This window comes from Struthio camelus, chromosome Z (genome assembly GCF_040807025.1).
Source record: "Struthio camelus isolate bStrCam1 chromosome Z, bStrCam1.hap1, whole genome shotgun sequence".
In the NCBI taxonomy this organism is placed as follows: Eukaryota; Metazoa; Chordata; class Aves; order Struthioniformes; family Struthionidae; genus Struthio; species Struthio camelus.
In genome coordinates, this window is record NC_090982.1 from 11,734,682 (window position 1) to 11,754,086 (window position 19,405).

General features: G+C 43.1%; 1 protein-coding gene and 1 long non-coding RNA gene across 2 annotated transcripts; one reads left to right on the plus strand and one right to left on the minus strand.

The window, feature by feature from the left end:
• The first annotated feature begins 4,641 nt into the window (after positions 1 to 4,641).
• On the plus strand, positions 4,642 to 19,287 carry TMEM175 (transmembrane protein 175). Its single transcript, XM_068927332.1, has 10 exons — positions 4,642 to 4,859; positions 5,077 to 5,115; positions 6,064 to 6,161; positions 8,692 to 8,743; positions 10,081 to 10,116; positions 11,420 to 11,503; positions 12,201 to 12,365; positions 14,412 to 14,490; positions 16,357 to 16,495; positions 17,030 to 19,287. Exons 1-10 carry the CDS (start codon positions 4,674 to 4,676, stop codon positions 17,691 to 17,693), a joined length of 1,542 nt encoding a protein of 513 aa, XP_068783433.1. The 5' UTR covers positions 4,642 to 4,673; the 3' UTR covers positions 17,694 to 19,287.
• On the minus strand, positions 14,411 to 17,013 carry LOC138064488 (uncharacterized). The gene is made up of 2 exons (XR_011137753.1): positions 16,648 to 17,013; positions 14,411 to 16,215 (listed from the first exon to the last, which is right to left on the minus strand). It is a non-coding gene; the product is annotated as an uncharacterized lncRNA (long non-coding RNA).
• Positions 19,288 to 19,405: the final 118 nt, after the last annotated feature.

Sequence of the window (19,405 nt, forward strand, 5' to 3'; positions counted from 1 at the left end):
GAGGTGGAAAGGTTAACGTATTTATGCAGATAGCTGAGGCAATGGCTTCTGCGTGTTTGTTCCTCAGGAGGTCAATAGATTAAGACTGATATTTGTGAATTTTACAACGCACTGCCACAGAAATTCCTTTCACAAGCCTTTTGTGTTTGGTTAACCTTGCTCCTGCTAAACTCTAGACAAGTGTTACCATGAACTTGAGTGTGAACACAACTAAACCAGAGCAGGGCTTTTGCATACTTCCCCCAGCCTGCTTTCTTACTCATACCTCTAAGCGCTCAGTAAAATGCACTTCAAGATAGTAACAAAACTCATAGATTTTAGCTGAATGTGCAAGGGTAAGTGATGTTTTCTCCTAGGTGTAATTTCCATAAATTGCGCTTAGTTGCAGTAGTGGATTGTACAGAAATTTATCCAATTGCTATGTGAGAACAGATGTTTATACCGGCAGTTGCCCAGGGGGTAAGCTGTGCCCTCTTTCCTAATGCTATTTATGTCACTGGCTAAGTGAAAACAGCTAAATCCAACCAACAGCATGTTCCGTAGAGTGACTGATAGAGACAGTGGGTTGATTATTATTATTATATTACTCGAATCCTGAGGCTGAAAACCATGCCCTCGCTCATGAGGGCAAGTTCTTAAACTTGTCTATAGTTAGAGTTTCTCTCAAGGATTCTTACAGACCCCTTTTTGCCTCCTCTTCGCCTTAGATGAAGACAGACTACCAAGAAACTGTTGGATTGAAGATATCTAAATGAAGTGAGTAAGCTCTACCCATTTGGATGCACTATCTTACTTTAGCTTATTTCAGAATGCATTGCAGTAGTGCACTGGAGCACGTCAGCGCACCACGCTGCCACAAAGCTGTTTAGGAAATAACAGCAGATGCGTATTGTCTTAAAAACCCTTGTTCTACACAGCAGTTTTATGTTGCTGCAATACAATATGTTGAGGTCAACTTCTCTAAATCAGTAGTCATTTCTGAAAATGTTGCTGCATAATCTAAGCACTTTAGACAAGTAACAGAGAGGTACTGGGATGCAGGTGGACAGCTGTAATTTAAACTTTCGCTACTTGACATTTGCGAACAAACCTCATCACTCACCAGGCCACCACAAGCATCTCACAAAAATCACTGTAAGGCTGACTCCAAACATTCATTCTGCTAAGTCTTTACTGCTAAAAAGCAGTGTGTTTTTCACCTCAGGATATTTGTGAGGTACTATGCGGTAAGAACAGCAGTAACGAAGGCAAAGGGAGTCAGTTTTATTTTGAGACAAACAAGTCAAACCCAACCCCCTAGCAGAGCATGGGGTTTTTCTCAACTATTTTACTTCAGAGAAACTTTGTTTCCAGTGTATCTGTACATTTTACATGAGAATATACGTATATCCCAGTAGCGTACGTTTGTTTTCCTGAGGTGTGTTTTGTAGTGTGCAAATGTAGTGTTTTTAGTAGTGAACACAGGCCTAAGACAAGTCTTTCACTTCAGAGATGATAAAATAGCTGTACGTAATTCCTTGAGTTAATCCCACTCAGGTAAAAGAAAATATACTGCAAAATTGTATTTTAGCTGCAAGAATGACTGGAGAAGGTACTGCCTAGTTGTTGTAATTCAAGTAGTAGGCAATATGCCGTGGCGCACCAGTCACCTTAGTGAAAAATACCACTGCACTTGAGAGACGGTAGAAGTCACATGAAGTGATTTGGTTGGAGGCAAAAGGCCATTTTGGTTTTGCTTTTTTTCTTCTTCTTCTTCTCTTTTTTCAACCTGAGGAGCAAAAGTTTTCAGCGCATAACACTAAAAGACACCTGTTCCCAGACAGTAGAGACAAACTCTCAAGGACAGTGATTGCTCAAGTGTGTGATGGAGAGCAATGAAGAGAAAGACTTTAAACCACAGTTAATAATTATCAGAAATGCCCTATGAAATCCATTAACTCATCTATTTCATTGCCTTTCTTTACCTTCAAAGGATTTATTATTACATAGTACAAAATCAAGGTAGTCATGCAAAGATCTGTGTGCTTGAAGGGATTTTACTTCCATGCCACACTCTTTGAGCTCAACTTAAGCGTTCCATAAAATACTTCATACAAAGCATACAAAAATGTTCACATGAAGGATTTCAGCCTCCTCCCTTGTGAATTCATTTTATGCTGCACTGATTGTGCTTTATCTCATGCCTTATACACTGCCTGTTCCCATTCAACATACGCTGCTCAGCATGCTGTAGAGTACACAAATACTCCAGCCTCAACCCTGACGGTTGATAAGAAACAAGGTGTAGAGAAACTGGTGAACTTGTGTAAGTGAAAGCCAAAAAGTACAGTTACCAGACCAAGAGGGTTAGGGTTGCCTCTGTCTGTATTGCCTCAGCAGGTCAGAGATTATGAGAATGACTGCCCATGCTCCATGAATGTTTTGGGGGCTTGGAGAAGGAGGAGTATTTGTTTTTTAAGAGTCTAAACCAGGATGCATCACTGGTAAATTTGCTCCATGAATGTGAACTGCTTCTGTAAGAGTCATGTTTTCCTTTGCTAATGTTTCCTGGCCAAATGTGTGTGGGGGGGGGGGAAAGGTGAAAGCAGATGTAGACAGCTGCATTTGGAAAGCTGAAAGCTGAACTGAAAGACCTTGTAAAAATGGAATCACTTCAGCGGCTGGACTTTGATTATTGCTCAGCACCCCACAAAAATAATTAGAGCCACAGAACTGTACCTGTTCCAACATGCCCCTGCATGTTTTACCAGAATCTGGCACACCATTTCAGTATTTCACCCAAAGCCTTGCCTTTTTTTGTTCTACAAATTAATTTATTTTTTTCCACAGCTCCACTGTTTTCTTTCTTTTCTACTTATCTTTCTGCTTTCTTTCACCTGCACAAAACTCGAGCTCGCGTTCAGGAAACAAGATGCAGTCCTGAGATCTCACAGTCCAAGTGGTTCCTCCGGTCTCAGTCACCTCCTTCTCTAACCTCATCACCTGAAAGCTGCATTCTCCAGCTCAGACCGTGCAGGTCGGCCCGAAATGGAATTGCTGTTACTTCATCTACTCGTCTCAGGAAACTACTGCAGAACAAATTCTATTCCAGTCGCTAATATACTCGGGACCTTCTCTTCGGACCACCTCTGAGATGCCACAAATCCTCCCAAGGAGATTTCCCGGCTCATTTTTAGCTGAGGCCCATGGCCAGCCCGTTCCAGTGGCCTGGCAGAAGTTTCCCCGTACACGTTGGGTTACCAGGCTGCTTAGCCCTCTCCGTGAAACTCCTTCCGGGTGAGGTCTCCCAGCTTTCCAGTCCTCTCCTATGGCCTCTTCTTGCTTCCCGTGCAGTAAATCGGCAGTGCATCCCGATTTCTAGCCCTCTTCACGTGCCTCTTTCCCAGACGACTGCTCAAAGTCTCAGGCACGGCAGCTGCTCAGCCTGAGCGCTCCTGGAGACCCATCCATTTTCTTACAAGCCCTAACCGATTCAAGAGCTTAACTTCCACCACCGCCCTCTCTTGCTGTGCAGAGCCTGGGGCGCAGCGGAGTGACTTCCACCAGTTGCTCCAACTTTTGACTTGGCCGTGCGGTATTACTTCTGATTCCTATGAATACGAATTTCAGAGATTTCCACTGCAATTCAAGCATGTTTCCTGGACAGCTCCTTCCAGAAACTCCGTTCCAAGTTCATTCCTGTCTTTAGTACCTGCTTCGCTGCATATTTCTGGTCTGGCCTCCTTTGACTTGACGGAGGAATTGTTGCAAATCGACCATGATTTACCGGAAGCAGCTCCTGCACTACTGAAGTGCAGTTTTTGGACTTTTTGGGGGAAGCAGAGCCAGCCATTTACGAATTAAAGTTCACCGAGGCCATCGCTCGTATACTTGCCAATCCTAAAACATGGGCTTTCTAGGAACTGGGGCCGGGGGGGAGGGGGGATTTAGAGAGGATGATGATGGAGATACCGCTAGATAAAAACCTACCACAGACTCAGGGTTGGGGGGGGGGGACACGTAAAGGAAGGGGAGCGGACTAGATAGGTTGAGGCTGAGAGAGGGGAAAAAAAATAAAATAAAAAACATTAGTTTGGAGTTTTATAAGGTGATGTGTGAACAACACCGGGCGGGGGGGTGAAGTGTCATGGCGGCGCCGCCCGGCCACCACCGAGCGGGGTGGAGGTGTCATGGCGGCGCCGCCCGGCCAACACCGGGCGGGGGGGGAGGTGTCATGGCGGCCCCGCCCGGCCAACACCGGGCGGGGGGGGGAAAGGTGTCATGGCGGCGCAGCCCGGCCAACACCGGGGGGAGGTGTCATGGCGGCCCCGCCCGGCCAACACCGGGCGGGGGGGGGAAAGGTGTCATGGCGGCCCCGCCCGGCCACCACCGGGCGGGGGGGGGAAGAGTGTCATGGCGGCGCAGCCCGGCCAACACCGGGGGGGGGGTGTCATGGCGGCGCCGCCCTGCCACCACCGGGCGGGGGGGGGAAGAGTGTCATGGCGGCGCCGCCCTGCCACCACCGGGCGGGGGGGGGAAGAGTGTCATGGCGGCCCCGCCCGGCCAACACCGGGCGGGAGGGGGGGGGAGGTGTCATGGCGGCGCCGCGGCCCCGCCCGGCCGAGGGCGGCGCTGCTGCTGCTGCTGCTGCCGCCGGCGGCGGTGGCGGCGGGTGGCAGCCCAGCGCAGCGCCCATGTCGGCTCGGCGGGCCGCGGCGCCGGGCCCCGGCGGAGGGACGGTGGGGCCGGCGGCGGTGGAGGGGGGCCGTGGGTTGGGCCTGGATGTGGGGCCGGAGCCGGAGCTGGGCGGCAGCACGCAGACCTCCCACCGGCTGCTGGCCTACAGCGACGCGCTGCTCTCCATCATCGCCACCGTCATGGTGAGCGCCTTCCCCCCGCCGCTGCCTGACACGGGGCTGGCGTGAAGTCCGCGCGTGGGTGGGTGGAGGGTTGTTAATTTTAATTATTATTACTCTGTGTTTTGATGGAGTTCTCTGTGAGGGAGCAGGTGCGCATGGATTATTATTAAACGAATTATTATTATTAACGGATTATTATTATTATTAGTTAATGCTGTTGTTGTTGTTATTGTCTCAGATTTTGCCCGTGGCTCACACCAGAATACACCCCGATCAGGTAAACGGCGCCCGTGGCCTTCGGGTGTCGCTCGTGTCTTCTCCCCTCGGCGCGCGGCGGGCAGGCGTTGGGGGCCGCGGGCGGCCTCGCCGCCGGCCCGGCGGAGGTCCCCCCCCTTCCTGAGGCAGAGGGGGACCGAAGCCCCCGGGTGACCCACGGGAAGTCCTGGTTTAAGGGCCAGGGCGAGCCGCGCCAGTTAAACCTGCCTGAGCGAAACCTGCTGTTTGCAAGGCAGCGTCGGCCGAAGGGGCCGCGGGCGGCGCGCCAGCCGAGCGTCCTGGCCCTGAAACTGGGGCGCTCGTACGCGCCTGAGCGTGAATTAGCGTGTGAGAAGGTTTGCAGCGTCTCACGGTAATTTATTCCTCCTGCTTTTGAAAACGGAGGAAGGCCCCGCATCCGGCACCTTGTCTCGTTTAGTTGGGGAGACTCGGGTGCGATGCGTAACGCGGCAGACGGGCTGCGTCGAGTCCCTTGAGGCCCGTGCGGTCACACCTGCAAAACTGAGAGTGGCTGAGCCCTTCCTTGCCCCGCCGTGAACAGTGGCGGCAGGAAAGTCGCTGTCACGCTTCTGCGCCAGAAGTCGGGGCTGAGAAAACGGGAAGGGCGTTTTGTGGCCGTCCCTTGCTTTGAAACGCATCCGCCCGGGGATGAGAGAGTGCATAAACGAGTCAGGTGGTGGCTAGGGCATCGGGAAGCCTTTTTGTGAATGAGGCAGATGTGTTGGTGCCTCATCTGCCGTTAACTACAAGTGCCTAGTAAAGCAGCTCCTCTGCATGGACAGTGAAAAGAGGTTGCTGGAAGAGAACTGTGTTCTCGGCAGGTGTTTTCAGAAAACGTATCTTGTGACAGTACAACATTCCTCGCTGGCAGACGTTGCTAATAACTTCAGAATGTAACACTGACCTTTCTTCTTCCTTTGTCTGTGTGTCCCTTTATGTTTTGTTTCAGAAACTAGGTGAAAGTGTTCAGCAGCTTCTTCTAGCAAAAATTGCAGTCTACTTGATGACCTTTTTAATAGTCACAGTGGCGTGGGCAGCTCATGTAAGGTAGGAGCACTGGGAGTGTTTAATACCACTACAAAATTAAAGAAAAACTGTTGTTTAAAAGGACAGCAGATAACTGTGTCTGATGCATATCTGTATTGGATTATCTTTTGTAGAGCAGTGTTCATTTTTAATATATCCAAAGCAGTGACTAAACGTACTCTTACGCTACTGAAAGACTGAGATAAAAGAACAAGCGTTGTATCTTTAAAATTGGAGTTACTCTTTGTTTAACTTCATATTCTAGGTGGAGTTATACTTCTATTTGTGCTAAAACAGCATGGCTGCTTAAGTTGTGTGCTGCACAAGGAGGAGGACTCAGACAGCACAGCTAGTCCAAAGTTTCTCTTTCCCCGTCCTCAGCAGTACTCCTTACCAAACTGATGTTGCAGATGCTGTGTTTACATTGTAGAGCTGTGGACACTGCTACCTACCCGTTTCTTAGTTTAAAAGAATTAACATACAGGCATCTTCTGGGGAGGGTAAGGGGAACGAGCGAGTTTGGTCTACTGCCATGGTATGCTGAGGGCTTTTATCCTTAAGAACAAGGAAAGTTGGTCGTGTTTCCATTGCCTTAAAAACCGGTTTTGATTGTGTTCTCATGAAGGCACTGGAAATTACTGTGTTTTCTTTAGCGCTCAGTTAATTGGAGGCGTTCTTGTTTGTCTTTTCCTAATAGCTTGGTTTCCCAGGAATACTCTCAAATATTTACAGTAATTAAACAGCAGTCATTTGTAACCCAATGCAACTGTTTGTTTTTTCAAACTGATACTCTTATCTGTAGTGAACACCTTCCAGTGCTCACAGGTCGGCTGAAATGTTGCAGTGGGTCTTTCTTTTATATATTTTTTTTCAAGTAATATGGCAGACCTCTAAACATTCACAAATCATTGTGTATTAGAAGGCTATGAATGAATAGTGCAGTTTTAAAAGAGGCGTGACCTGAAGAAATGTTAGGTCAAATTATGGCACTGCTGAAATCTTCTACGTTAGGCTAAGAATCAAGTTATTTCTGCAGCTTACTCTCTACAGTATTGGAATCAGGACAGTTTTCACTTGGATTCTGAAATTTACAAATTTTACTATATTTTTTCTTCCTCTTAAGTAAGTGGATTGATCTCACTTTAATAGGGATGTGCAACTTGTGATTTGATACCTGCAACTGATATTTTGCATTACCGTTGCTTTGGTAATGGCTTTGATTACCATTGCTGTTCTTTGTCTGCGTAAGTAAATACTTGAGCATAGTTTTTAAATGTGAACGCTTCCCTGGAGCAGGAACTTCCTTAACTGGTTATGGGGCAGTTTGCAAAAAGAACTTATTTTCTATTTGCAACAATAGCTCTGTTGTACCTTCATGAGAAGGAACGTTAAGCCTTGATGTACTGGAAAGATTCAGGTTCTGAAAGTATAAGCTTGCCTCTGTTCTTCCAAGTCAAATTCAGAGAAAATCAGAAAAATAGCTCTTCACAAAGGTATATAAGACAGAGAAAAATCAGAGATTCTGGATGCTCCCTGAACATCTGAATCTGTTCTAGAAAATCTGTGCAATGCTGTTGCAGAGCTCAGCTCCCCGCACAACATAGCTTAGTCTGAGAAGCTAAAAGTCAGTCTGACGCCTACATTTTTATTTTGGGATGTGAATGTCAAATAGACACGTTCAGATGTTTGTGTGAGAAGCAAACAGTGTCCACTGGTGAAAGTCTGCCTTCGTTCATGCTTCAGCAATATTTGCATGAGCAATGAGCATAGGCTGAGTGTCTCCAGTTAGTTCTCAACCTCGCCTGTATTTGTCAGTAGTTGGTTAACACCTAATAATAGTTGTCCTGTAGATCCTGAGCCTTATGCAGTGCACTAACAGTTTCCTGGCAGTCCTGTGCCACGCGTGCACCAGACGATGGAAGATAGCTGTTCCGGAGCAAAACTGCTGCGGCAGAAAGGAACCCAGTAGCCTGCTCTGTGGCTTGGATGTGTTTCATCCTGTAAATGAAGGGGCAAGTCCTAAGGAAAGTTGCCATCGGTTCCTACCTGTGAATCACGCTCACAGCTCCCATTTTTCAAGGCATAACGTCCATTTGTAGCTCTCAGCGTTGTTAGGGTTTTGGAATGCGACTCGGTGGGTCGGGGCTGACATCTGAATCCCTTTTTCACAGGTAAATTCGCTCTTCATTAACAGTGAAATCGACGGATCAGCAGAGGATACAATTTCAGGTGCAGATATAGGATGGAGAGGAGGGGAAAAAAAAAAGAAAAAAGCCAATTTGATAAATATTATTCTGCTTATCCTTCTAATTGAAATGAGGTTTTTCTTAACTCCTCTGTGGTTGAACTCGATTGAAAAAATTTGAAAAGCTAGATAAGAACAAACTAATGAATGACTTCCATGTGCACAACCTAGGCTTGCTCGTATAAATCATGGAGCAAATGAAATGAGGTTCCCCTACAATGTCATCGATGTACAATTCGTTGACAGCGTTATCACGCGTATTTTGGGGAGCTGGCTTGTTCATGGTGTTTTGCCTTACCTTGGCAGGCTGTTTCAGGTGATAGAGCTCATAGATGATGTCCTCGCTCTTCTAAATCTGGTGAGTCTTGTTAGAATACTTGATATTTTACTAGCTAGCACAGGTAATATTGTCACATGTTTGTATCTAGATGTCAGAGAGCTCCTAGTTTAGATAGTGTAAGTCTGCCAAATTTTCAAGCCAGGAAGATGCAGAGTTTGAATTCCTCCTTGCCAAAGTGGCAGATTGATACCTAACTTGCTGTTAGCAGGCACATGTTTAATCGTAAGGCAAAAGAAGCTCTGCACCAGGTTAGCCTGAAGCTCCTCTGAGTGAGCTAAGGAGTCTTCTCTGGAGAAAACTGTTGACTTTAATGATCTGTATGGCAACTGTCCTCCAGGCTTAAGAAAATGAAGCGCTGTGTCTTTTGAGGGAAAAATCGTAATGGTGGGTCTGAATTACAGCCGTGATCTCAGGTATCTTTCTATTTAAATTCCTCAGAAATTCATTCTCCAGTATATTTGGAAGATAGGATTATATAATGTTTCCAAAACCACCTACTACTGAGGCACCAATAGTGTCTTCGGATCATTTTTTTGAGCTTTACTCTGCCCTAAAATTTATTTGTTAAAAAAAAAATCTTCATTTATTTTAGAGCGTGTTTTCTTTCATGAGCCACGCTGTAATATTTTGGTTACTGATAGTTGGAATGGGATGCTGCAATGGTGAACGTAATCCGGTTTTCATCTAGAGCTTTTATCTTACTGTGTTGTTTAAAATTCTACTCCTTGACAGTGTCCATACATACAGTTCATTTAATTGTTGTTAATAAAAATACTGGGTTTAAATTCTGTGAGGTAATGCTGCAAGAAATTGTGTGAGAGGAATTGCTTAAGGCATGTCGTTCTTTTATAATGTAGCTTTCAAACCAATGTATTTTTGTGTTCTTGAGTTTTTGGTTTTTTTTAGTTTCTTCTCCTATGTTCTCAAATGTGTGCAATATTTGAACTCATAAATTAATGCTTTTCGCAGGTGAAAATCAGAAGCATTTGCTTAGGAGGAAAAATAGCAAGGTGTGCTACTCTTTTCATTGCTACTTTAGAAGAAGTCTGTTAAGAAACATAAGCAAAACATTTATTTGAGTTAGTGGTAACAAAACTTTAGCAGTTTCTAAAATCAGCCTGTATAATTTGGATAACAAATCTGGAAGGTGAGTATTGGAGCTCTAAGAAACAAAAATGGTAACTCAGGACTAGCCGTTTGTTGCAGAGGTAGCTCATCTACTTCTGGTAATCTTTTTTTCTTGAGGCAGCACAAGTATTAAAATGGTTTGTGCTGCATTTTCTAGACAAATCTTGAATGACTGGATTGCTGGGTTGTATTTTAGCTAATGTTTCGGTATGCTTTTCTTTTTTCAGGCTTGTATGATGATCATAACTTTTTTGCCATACACAGTAAGTACTTTTCTAATATTTTGACTTATGTGTAAATTGCATGGTTTTTCTTTCTTTATCTGGAAAGACTTTACCCCAAGTATTCAGGAACTCAGGAAAGCGTTATTACAGTATAATCCCTGAATCGATTGCAGCAGTGAAGCCGTAATTTTTTAAAACGCCTGAGAACATGGTATATAGTCTTGAACTGCTGCATGCTATAGACCTGCTAGAAAATGGATGTTCTAGAAGAAAGGCGGCAGTAATGGGAAGTCATGGCTTCTTGGAATTTTTCAAACGTGTCTAACTTGACTGATTAGAATTTTGCATTTTGTAAGGGAAATAACAGTTACAAACTCTTCCTTAGACAGCACGGTATTTTCTCTTTGTCATCTAAACGGTTCTTAATACCACTTTTGACTGCAATGTTGCTTCTGGCACAGCCAGTCTCTCAGTTGTTAAATCTGTAAATTTGATGTCAGATACCCTTTCGACTTAGGAGGAGTATCTACAGCGGAACACTGCATTAGCCAAACAGAGCTGTTGCTTAACATGTTGATTGACTTTCATGGTATGAATAGAAAAAATTGTATGAAAGGAACCTGTTTCACTATAGATTTTGCATATACTTATAACGTTGTAAGAACTATATATATATATATATATATATATATATAAATTTGTGTGTGTATATTTTTATATATATATATATAATATATAAATTAATCTGCAAACAGTAGGGCTATGGTCAGTAAAAGGGTCTTTATGAGCAAGAGCACACACTTTTCCCTTTGTCTTCAAGCAGAAATAATTTTAGAAAGTTGTCAGCGTTACCCTGGCAAGTCTCCCTGCTATTTTTTTCCCTAATGAAGCTGAAAATTAGCACAACAGGAAGTCGTGGAGGTAGAGAACTTAAAAGATTCAAAAAAGTTCTCCCAGTGTCAAGAATATTCACAGTTATGAACATTTTGTCCCCTGAAAGCACTATCAAAATTACGTTTTGACTACGTGCTAGCCGGTAGTTATAACAAAAACATAACATCTGGAAGGTTGTGCTTTGAGCCCATCTCTCTTCTCTTATTCAGAAGCTTCTGCAGTATCAACACGTGAGCAGAGCTCACGTAGCCTCTCCAGAGGCCTTCAGTTGGAATGCCAGCATGTGTATGCGGCTAGAAACTTCGTTTAGTAGAGTTTTGTTGAAAAGCAAATTATTATTTAAGTTTTTGAGTTTCAATATTGAATAGAAAATACTTCATCTTCTCTACTGTTATTCCTATATTGTTTCTTAATTGAATGTTTAATCTGGCTGCATTTTTCCTTCTAGTTTTCTTTAATGGCCTCCTTTCCAGATGTGCCTTTTGGCATTTTCCTGTTTAGTATCTGTGCTGTTGTCATTGGCCTTATCCAGGTATTGGAGCTATCCATTTACATTTTGTTTTTTCAAGACTAGACTTTCTTGGGTAGGACTAAAATTAGGTTTATTAACTATTGATATAAAATGCTAGATGTCATTTTTGTTTGTACGGCATTGTTTTTCAAGGCTGTGCCTGCTGTGATAACGTAGTGCCCATGTATAAGAAGAATGGTTGTATTGCCGCTGTCCTCTGAACCTGATTTATGTAACTAGATCAGCTGATCTGAATGTCCATTGAGTTGTGACTCCTTCCCTGCTCGATAAAAATGCACTGGGAAAATAGAAATTGGTGTACTGCATTGATCTTTCCTGCTATGGCTCTTGTTGAGCTGCCCAGCATAGGCCGAGTGAGTCAATGAGCATGGCCATTCCGCTGTAGTTGTAAGCACTTACCAAATGGCACAGTTTTTCCTCTTGGGGCAGTGCCTTGTTCCTTGCTGTTTCTTACTGTGGAGGTCTTTCTTGGTCTTCATTGTAAGAACCAGGGTCATGACAAGCCCTAGAGGGCAAATTAAGGTCCTCACGTGTAATATACTGCGAAATCCTGGAGTTTCTAAGGCCAGCCCCCCATGTGGAAGGGAGGAATAAGCTTCAGCATGTTGGAATTTGGTGTTTTAAAATTTCAGTTTTATAGTTGAAATGCTATGTATACTAGTACCTAACAATTTCAGTAATGCTCTTCTCTTTGCAGGCAGTGATAGTAGCATATGGATTCTATCACCCACACCTACTAAATCAACAGATACAAGTGTCTGAAAACCAGAACTTCTATAAACATCACATCTTAAAGATTATTCTAAGAGGACCGGTTTTATGCTTTTTAGCAGCCATCTTTTCTTTTTTCTTTATCCCTTTGGTAAGTTCTTTGACTAATTCTTCTTTTAAAATGATCAGTTAACCTAAAAATTGGACACACCAGTTTGTTTTAGCTGTATTTAGGACTAAGCATTAAAAAATTATTCCTATGCTAAATGTGCAGAATTTTTCTGTTGCCAGTTCTGTAGTGATGTGACCACGGCCACTATTCTGTGATGAAGGTGTTTGGTTCACAGGGAGCCACCTATAATGTAATCTATGGAATTGGATAGGTTATGAAACTCCTGCCGTCAGGAGTGTTTGCTTCATTTGCTCTGCATGGCTTTTTTTGTCTCTCTTTTTTTTGTTTTTGTTTTTGTAAATACATTTCCTAGTCTTCAAAAGCAGATCGTTTAAACTGTAAGTCCGCTGCTTGCTCGTAAGAGGTAGTTGAAATAACGTGGAAAATTTCCTGAGTTGAATATCACTTGCCTAAAAACTAAAGGCAAGTGAAAATAATTGATGCACCAAGTCAGGGTGTTACAGCAAATAGAATAAGTAGATCAGATGTCCAGCTTGCATCCAAAACCAATGTTTTTGGCTAAGTTCTGTTCTTACACAGCATTTTCCTCCCCCTGCTTTATTAAATGGTAATGAGTTGCTCCTGCTGAGTTGTGAATAGCTTTCACGTTCTTCAAAACTGCCACTTGGAACTGAAAGCTAGTTTGTGGATGTATCCTGAGTCTCCCTGCCTCTGTCTCATTCTTCAGGCATAGATGTGTCTGAGAAACGTTGCATGGGAATTATCAGTGTCTAAATAATCCCCGCGTTTGGGAGGAATCACATTGATACTGATTGGGTGACACGGAATGATGAAGTCCAAATAGGAAAATGCCTGATTTTAATTGAAAACATATATTTTTTTTTCTTCTTCTGTGACTTGCATCCTTACTTCCTTCTGTTCCCTCACCTTGTTCCCCAGTGTAATTTCTTGTATATCAATAACAGTCAAATTACTCTCCAGGTTGGTCTTGTGTAAATAGCTTATGGTCTGCCGCACTCTGTCTTCGGGACAGGAGTAGTATGCGGACCAGGCAGCATGTTTTATTTCTCTCCTAAGGACAGCTGGCACGAAAGGACATAGAAGCAGTTACATGCTTTAAAAACAAGCTCAGGAGACAGGCACTGTTAAAACGTTTTCTTCTGTGGTGAACCTGTGGAGATGTTCTCACATTTCAGAGAGGAGGGATTTTTTTGTAGTAAGAGCGCCTCACAGAGACAATGAACAGAACTTTGGTGAAGTCAGCTGCTATAAGGGAACCAGAAGAGAATCGTGCAATTTTATGAAGTTTGTAGAGAACAGTGGTCAAAAGCAGCAGGGTACTCTCTCCTTGGCATTGTCCTTCACAGGTGTTTCTCTGGCCCTAGCCTAAGAAACCCTTGAACCCTTTTATCTCCCTCTCCCCTCCATCTGTCACCTTATTCCAGTTTAGCTTTTTGTGCAGTGTGCTGAAATTGTAAAAGCAATTCAAACAAAGAAAGCAATTTTTTACAGTTTTTTTTAAGCCGTGGCCATTGCCATTGCTACACGGTTATCCAGAAAGCTTTGCCAGCACAGTGCAGGGCTGCCTAGACAATTTGTTTGGTAAACAGGATATTTCAGGCTGAATGGTGAGTCACAAGTAACATCAGAAACATGGGATAGTTCCCCAACTTCCAAAGAAATGATTGCTACATTTTTATTAACAGGATTAATTCCCTTCCTGTTTAAGCTTGTCTCGTTGCTGATTCTAAACCACGTATTGAGGTTCTGAACTAGGTATGAGGTGGCACCCGTAATATTCAGGAGGCAAATGAGCTCTTTCCTTCAGTTGAAGTGCTCAGGTTTGTTTTGTAGAGTTGCATGTGCATTCAGTTGTTGCCCATTCACTCGCTGTCCAGAAAACTGCTGTGTTTCAGACGAACCTCTTCCATGTCATAAAGTCAAGATTTGTTTTTCTTTCATGTGATTACACCTACAGATTGAGAGTAATCATTTAATATTAAACTTGGAAGCCAATTTATGTTTCGGTAACTAACCTAAGACTGTCTTTATTCCTCTCCATAGTCTTATGTACTGCTTGGGCTTGTTATCGTTTTTCCACACCTCACTCGCTTCATTACGTGGTGTAAAACCAAGATTGTTGGTGAGTAACGGTATTCATAAGGAGTGTATTCAGATACATTACAAGTTGTCAACTTGTTATCCAAACAACATAGTATTAAGTAAATTTTTTTCTACTCCCGTTTTCATTGTTGGTATTCAGAACATACTGATCTGGGGTTTTATTGCTGTGCTTCCTGAACTGTTTCCCCCTCCCTCCCCGTTTCCCTTTATTTGATACTTGATCTGTGTTGTTGGGTTTTTTCCCTGCTTTTTCCTTAATTTGCTACTTGATCTGTGTAAGGCACACGTTACAAGATAGCTTCTGAAAGCAGAAACTCTCTGATTTGTCCTGAATATACATACACACGCCTCCATGCGTGCGTGATGGCTGCAGGCTACCTGTTCTTCTTCCCCATTAAAAAGGTTACATGAGGACTGAAGAATACAGGAAGCTGTCTGCCTGAATCACTTTCTTCCCAGCGATACTGTGCGTTCCCACGTTCTCAAACTGATAATCAACAATCTGAGAGTATGTAACAAGTAGTAGTAGTATAAGCCAAGCAGTTCTAAGGTAGCGAGTTGTTTAGCGTGTTACCTTTGGTTAATGTAACTACTGTGCTCGAAAGACGTGACTTCACACATTTAATCAATGTAAATCCATGCTGCGTGCCATCGTGCTCCTTGCTTTATTGTCTTTTCACCTCCCTTGTATCTGCACTAACAATTGCACAACCACAGCAGCAGCTCATTAACTCTACCAGAATGGAGGTTGCTAGGGCTAAAACAAAGGAGAAAGTGGCATCATGAAGCCACTGAGCCAAAAGCAGGACTTCCTCACTTTGGCAGCAACATAAACTGGCCACAAAACCACACCCAAGAGATCATGTTGTTGGAATTATCACCCCGTAGGTGAGGCAGCAGAAAAACCACGTTTGAGTTTGTGTCTGCTGCTCCTGATCAGCCTAGTGTAACTCTATCTGTATTTACTGCAAGTACATACTTTCGGCTCTGCCATGGGGCAGTAGCACCTGATGGGGAGGCGGAAGTGCTTTAAAACAGCTGAAAGCAGATTCTCAGAGCCAGAGACTAAACACATACCACTATTGCCAGTGTCTACTGAAACAGGTCACTGCTGTGTACCTCTCACCCTGTCAGATAGCTTACACTTAGTACTGCAGAGAAAAAGAAAATGTCATCTTGGTCCTGTCTGCCTGGAGCAGAGATCTTTACTGTTTGTTTTTTGTAGTGTAAGTCAGTGTGCTAATAACTGAGAGGTGATTACACTTGCTTTTTCTTTCGGTTACTCTCTTTACTTGCTCAGGAGCCTGTAAATCTTTTTCCTTCAATTTGCATATACTCCCTGAGTGGTGCAGCATGGCTAGCAAAGCCTAGCCTTCAGGGATGAGTTTGACATCTCCCTTTAAAAGCTCCAACGCCCCATCTTCTGACCAAAGACTGGATTTATTTTAAAGCAGGTGATTTGATTCCCCCAGTGCTGCCCAGCTCCAGTGAGTTGTTCCCCCTCCCCCCCCCCCCACCACCATGTAGTTCTCCACACTGACTAGATGTTGTACAACGCCTCAGGAAGCCCTGTTTTGCTTAGCTTAAATATTGTGCTTAATTACAGCTTTGAGTCACTATTCACTTGGTAGAAACAGTCTGCCATGTACTTTAATGGACAGTTTCTTGTTCTTGAAGCACTTGTCCCAGGAAGCAACGTGAACCTCGGGGAGAAGCACAGCTGCAGAAGGAAATAGCGACTGACCTGTGTAAATAAAAAAAGAAAGATCTGGGCAGGTGGGGAGAAAGAGAAGGGATGATGACAGTTTTTTTTTTAACTTAGTTATCTTGTTTTATACTTCCTGATTTTGTCTTTTATTAGTAAATATCTGGATTTGTTTTCCAGGTCAGAGAGATGAAGAGGAACACGGTAGCTTAGAGACCTTCACGTTTTACCTCAGTGAGCCTCTGAGTAAGGAACGAGTAGAGGCATTCAGTGATGGAGTCTATGCTATTGTAGCAACGCTGCTTATTTTGGATATATGGTAAGACTTGGTGCTGGCTCTCACACTTTGTGTTGCTAAGTACAATATTAAGTTGTGTCTATACGTAATTTTTGAGAAATAAAACTAAACAAGCGTTTTCTTCGACTTCTAAAAAGCTTACAGAGCGTGAACAAGAGTCTTCTAACACGCACATTTCAGCAGTAGCGATCATCAGTCTCCTTAGTGTATGTTGGGGTGGGGTGATGTACTTGGAGGTCTGGAAGAACGAAGCTTGCTTTATGCTTTACGTTTCCAAATAAAAGGCACGTATCAATAAAAGATGTTTAGTCCTACTGGCGGCTCTATTACCTTAGCTGAAAAGAAAGAAAAATTACTTTTAGATTTTCTTTCAGATCCAATTTATATGCAGAGGTTTTTTTGAAATACTTTTTAACTTACCAATTAGAGAAGTACAAATAAAGTGGGTGCCTGTTCATTCGTACTTGTTCAGAGTAAAACAGCGTAGTTCAGTGCTGCTCGAGGCCTGTTTTTATACTATTAACATGAAAAGTAAAGTAATTTTTCTCTCCGCAGTGAAGACAATGTTCCTGATCCCAGAGAAGTTGAGGAAAAGTTCCATGGCAGCCTCCTTGAAGCTTTAAGTGAATATAGACCGAACTACCTTGCCTACTTTGGCTCTTTTGTAACAATTGGTCTTCTCTGGTTTGTCCACCACTCCCTCTTCCTTTATGTAACAAAGGCGACCCGATTAATGGGACTGCTCAACATACTTTCCTTGGCTTTCATTGGAGGGCTCCCGCTGGCTTATCAGCTAACCAGTGAATTTGCAGAGAAGTCTCACAATGAAATAGAAGCCATTCAGGTCAGCTGTGTTATCACTTTCTTTGCTAGCATATTTCAGTTTGCAATATGGACTACGGCCCTTCTCCATGAAAGGGAAACTTTGCATCCTTTTGCTAGATATGGTGGCAAGGAGCATGCCTTCATGTTTGCCAAGCTTGCTCTCTATCCTTGCGTGAGCCTTGGGGCCTTCTTTCTAACATGCTTGTTAAGTGAATTTAGCACAGAGATTTTCCATCTTATGCAGATTGTAATCCCGTTTGCTTTTCTTGCCTTGCGCATTTTTGTTAGGATTTCTTTAACTGTCATAAAGTCTGTGATGTCTCTCTCCAGACGGAAGGTTGTGTTGCTAGAAGAAGAGGAAGCATGTTTGTCTCCTAGTGAAACGCTGTCTTAAATTTCCATGGACCGCACGTGAAATTGTAACGTTACTTTCATTCTAACTCACATTGAATTAATGTATGGATTATATTGATCTAAACTAAAGCTTGTGTTGACCATAACTGGGGCATAGTTAGGTTCAGTAATGCTTTTAAGACCCTTTCTCCAAAACACGTAATTGAAAAAAGTTGGGTTAGCAGGAGAGACAAAGAAAAGCATGTTCTCCTTTGTTTAAAACTGCCCCTTTGGAAAAAAATGCTGCTTGAAGTGATAACTGCAGTGATAACTCACTTCAGAGGCGCACAGACAGATGCTCAGCAAGATGCCCTTTCTCTGACATTGTGGCGGCCAAACACAGGTATAGGTAGAAGATGATTATGCTGCTATATGAAGAGCGAGTGAGGTCTGGAAGACATGAAGGATACCTCTGAATTTTTGGAGGGTGAATCGGTAAAACGTTTATGCATACAGACTGTGGGATTTTTGTTTGTTTTGTTGAGACACTGTCTCTTCTGCAAAGCCACAGAGTTGTGATAGCATTTCAAAAGGTGCTTGCTTTTGAATGACTCAGAGCATGAGTTTAGGTGGGAGTTGCGATTGTGACCGACATGCAGTCTTCCAGGCTGCCTTAACACAAATTCTTCTTCAGTCATATTTCATTTTTCTAAAAAGGATGTATTTAACAAATGAGACCCAAGGTTTGAACCAGCTTTGTAATCTCCCAGGGGAAAAACTTGAAGAACTGTGGGACCACAGGTAAATTTGTTTTCAGCTGTGAAACACACTGCCCCATTAAAAAGGAAGATTGGGATTTCTCAGGGTTTTTGTGTTTAGGAACCTCCTTGAAAAAGGTCTGTCTGTCAGCTTGAAGACATGATTTAGGAGTCATAGAGGTTATGAGACTTTCCTGCCACCTATGAAAATTCCCCCTCAGGCCCGGGAGTTGAGTCTGTCCCTATGTAGAGTCTAGCTAAGGAGTTAATACAATGAACTCCTACGCATCTTTGAGTTTCAGTAAGAGGGCCGAAAGAACTAATCCAGTAGGAGTTCTAGTCCCTGGGATGTTCGGTTTTTTTAGGCCAATGTGCAGCTGCTCCAACTTTTCCTTGCATAGAGCTGTACAGATGGGAGTATGCACAGTCATTTGGGCTCTGGTTCCCTAGAAGGTTATACGTCTCTTTTGGGCAGAGCCATTAGTTTGTATCTTGAACTGTCTTAGTGCCTGATAACTTTTCTGCCATGTTCAAAGGTATTTGAGGGATTTTGTTTTTCCTCTGAAAAAATACTGTAGCAAAGAACAGCTGGAATAACTGTTAGTGAAAGCAAAAAAAAGGTTTGTTTCACTCTAGATCAGTCTGATCAGCACTTTTGATTTGAAGGTTTACCAACACGGAATGTTTAGTATTATGTACTTCATGGAAGGGATTGTCTTCAGATACTCTAGGGGTTTTATACCTGGTTGATGCTGAAGGGCCTGCAGTGGGGTTGTTTACTGTGTTGTGTATTGCTGGGTTCTTGTGATATTCAATAAAAGCACTTTTGGCTCTATACGGTTTTGTTTAATGTGAATAAACAGTGAATATGTGTATTTGTAATAAATAAAAATCAGTACAATAAAAAAATGAAAGCCTCCAGCTCTTAAATTTGATCTGCGTAGTGGAAACAAAACCTGATATTTACAATTAAAATAATGTTAAATGTTAAAATAACGTTGGAAATCTGCTTTCC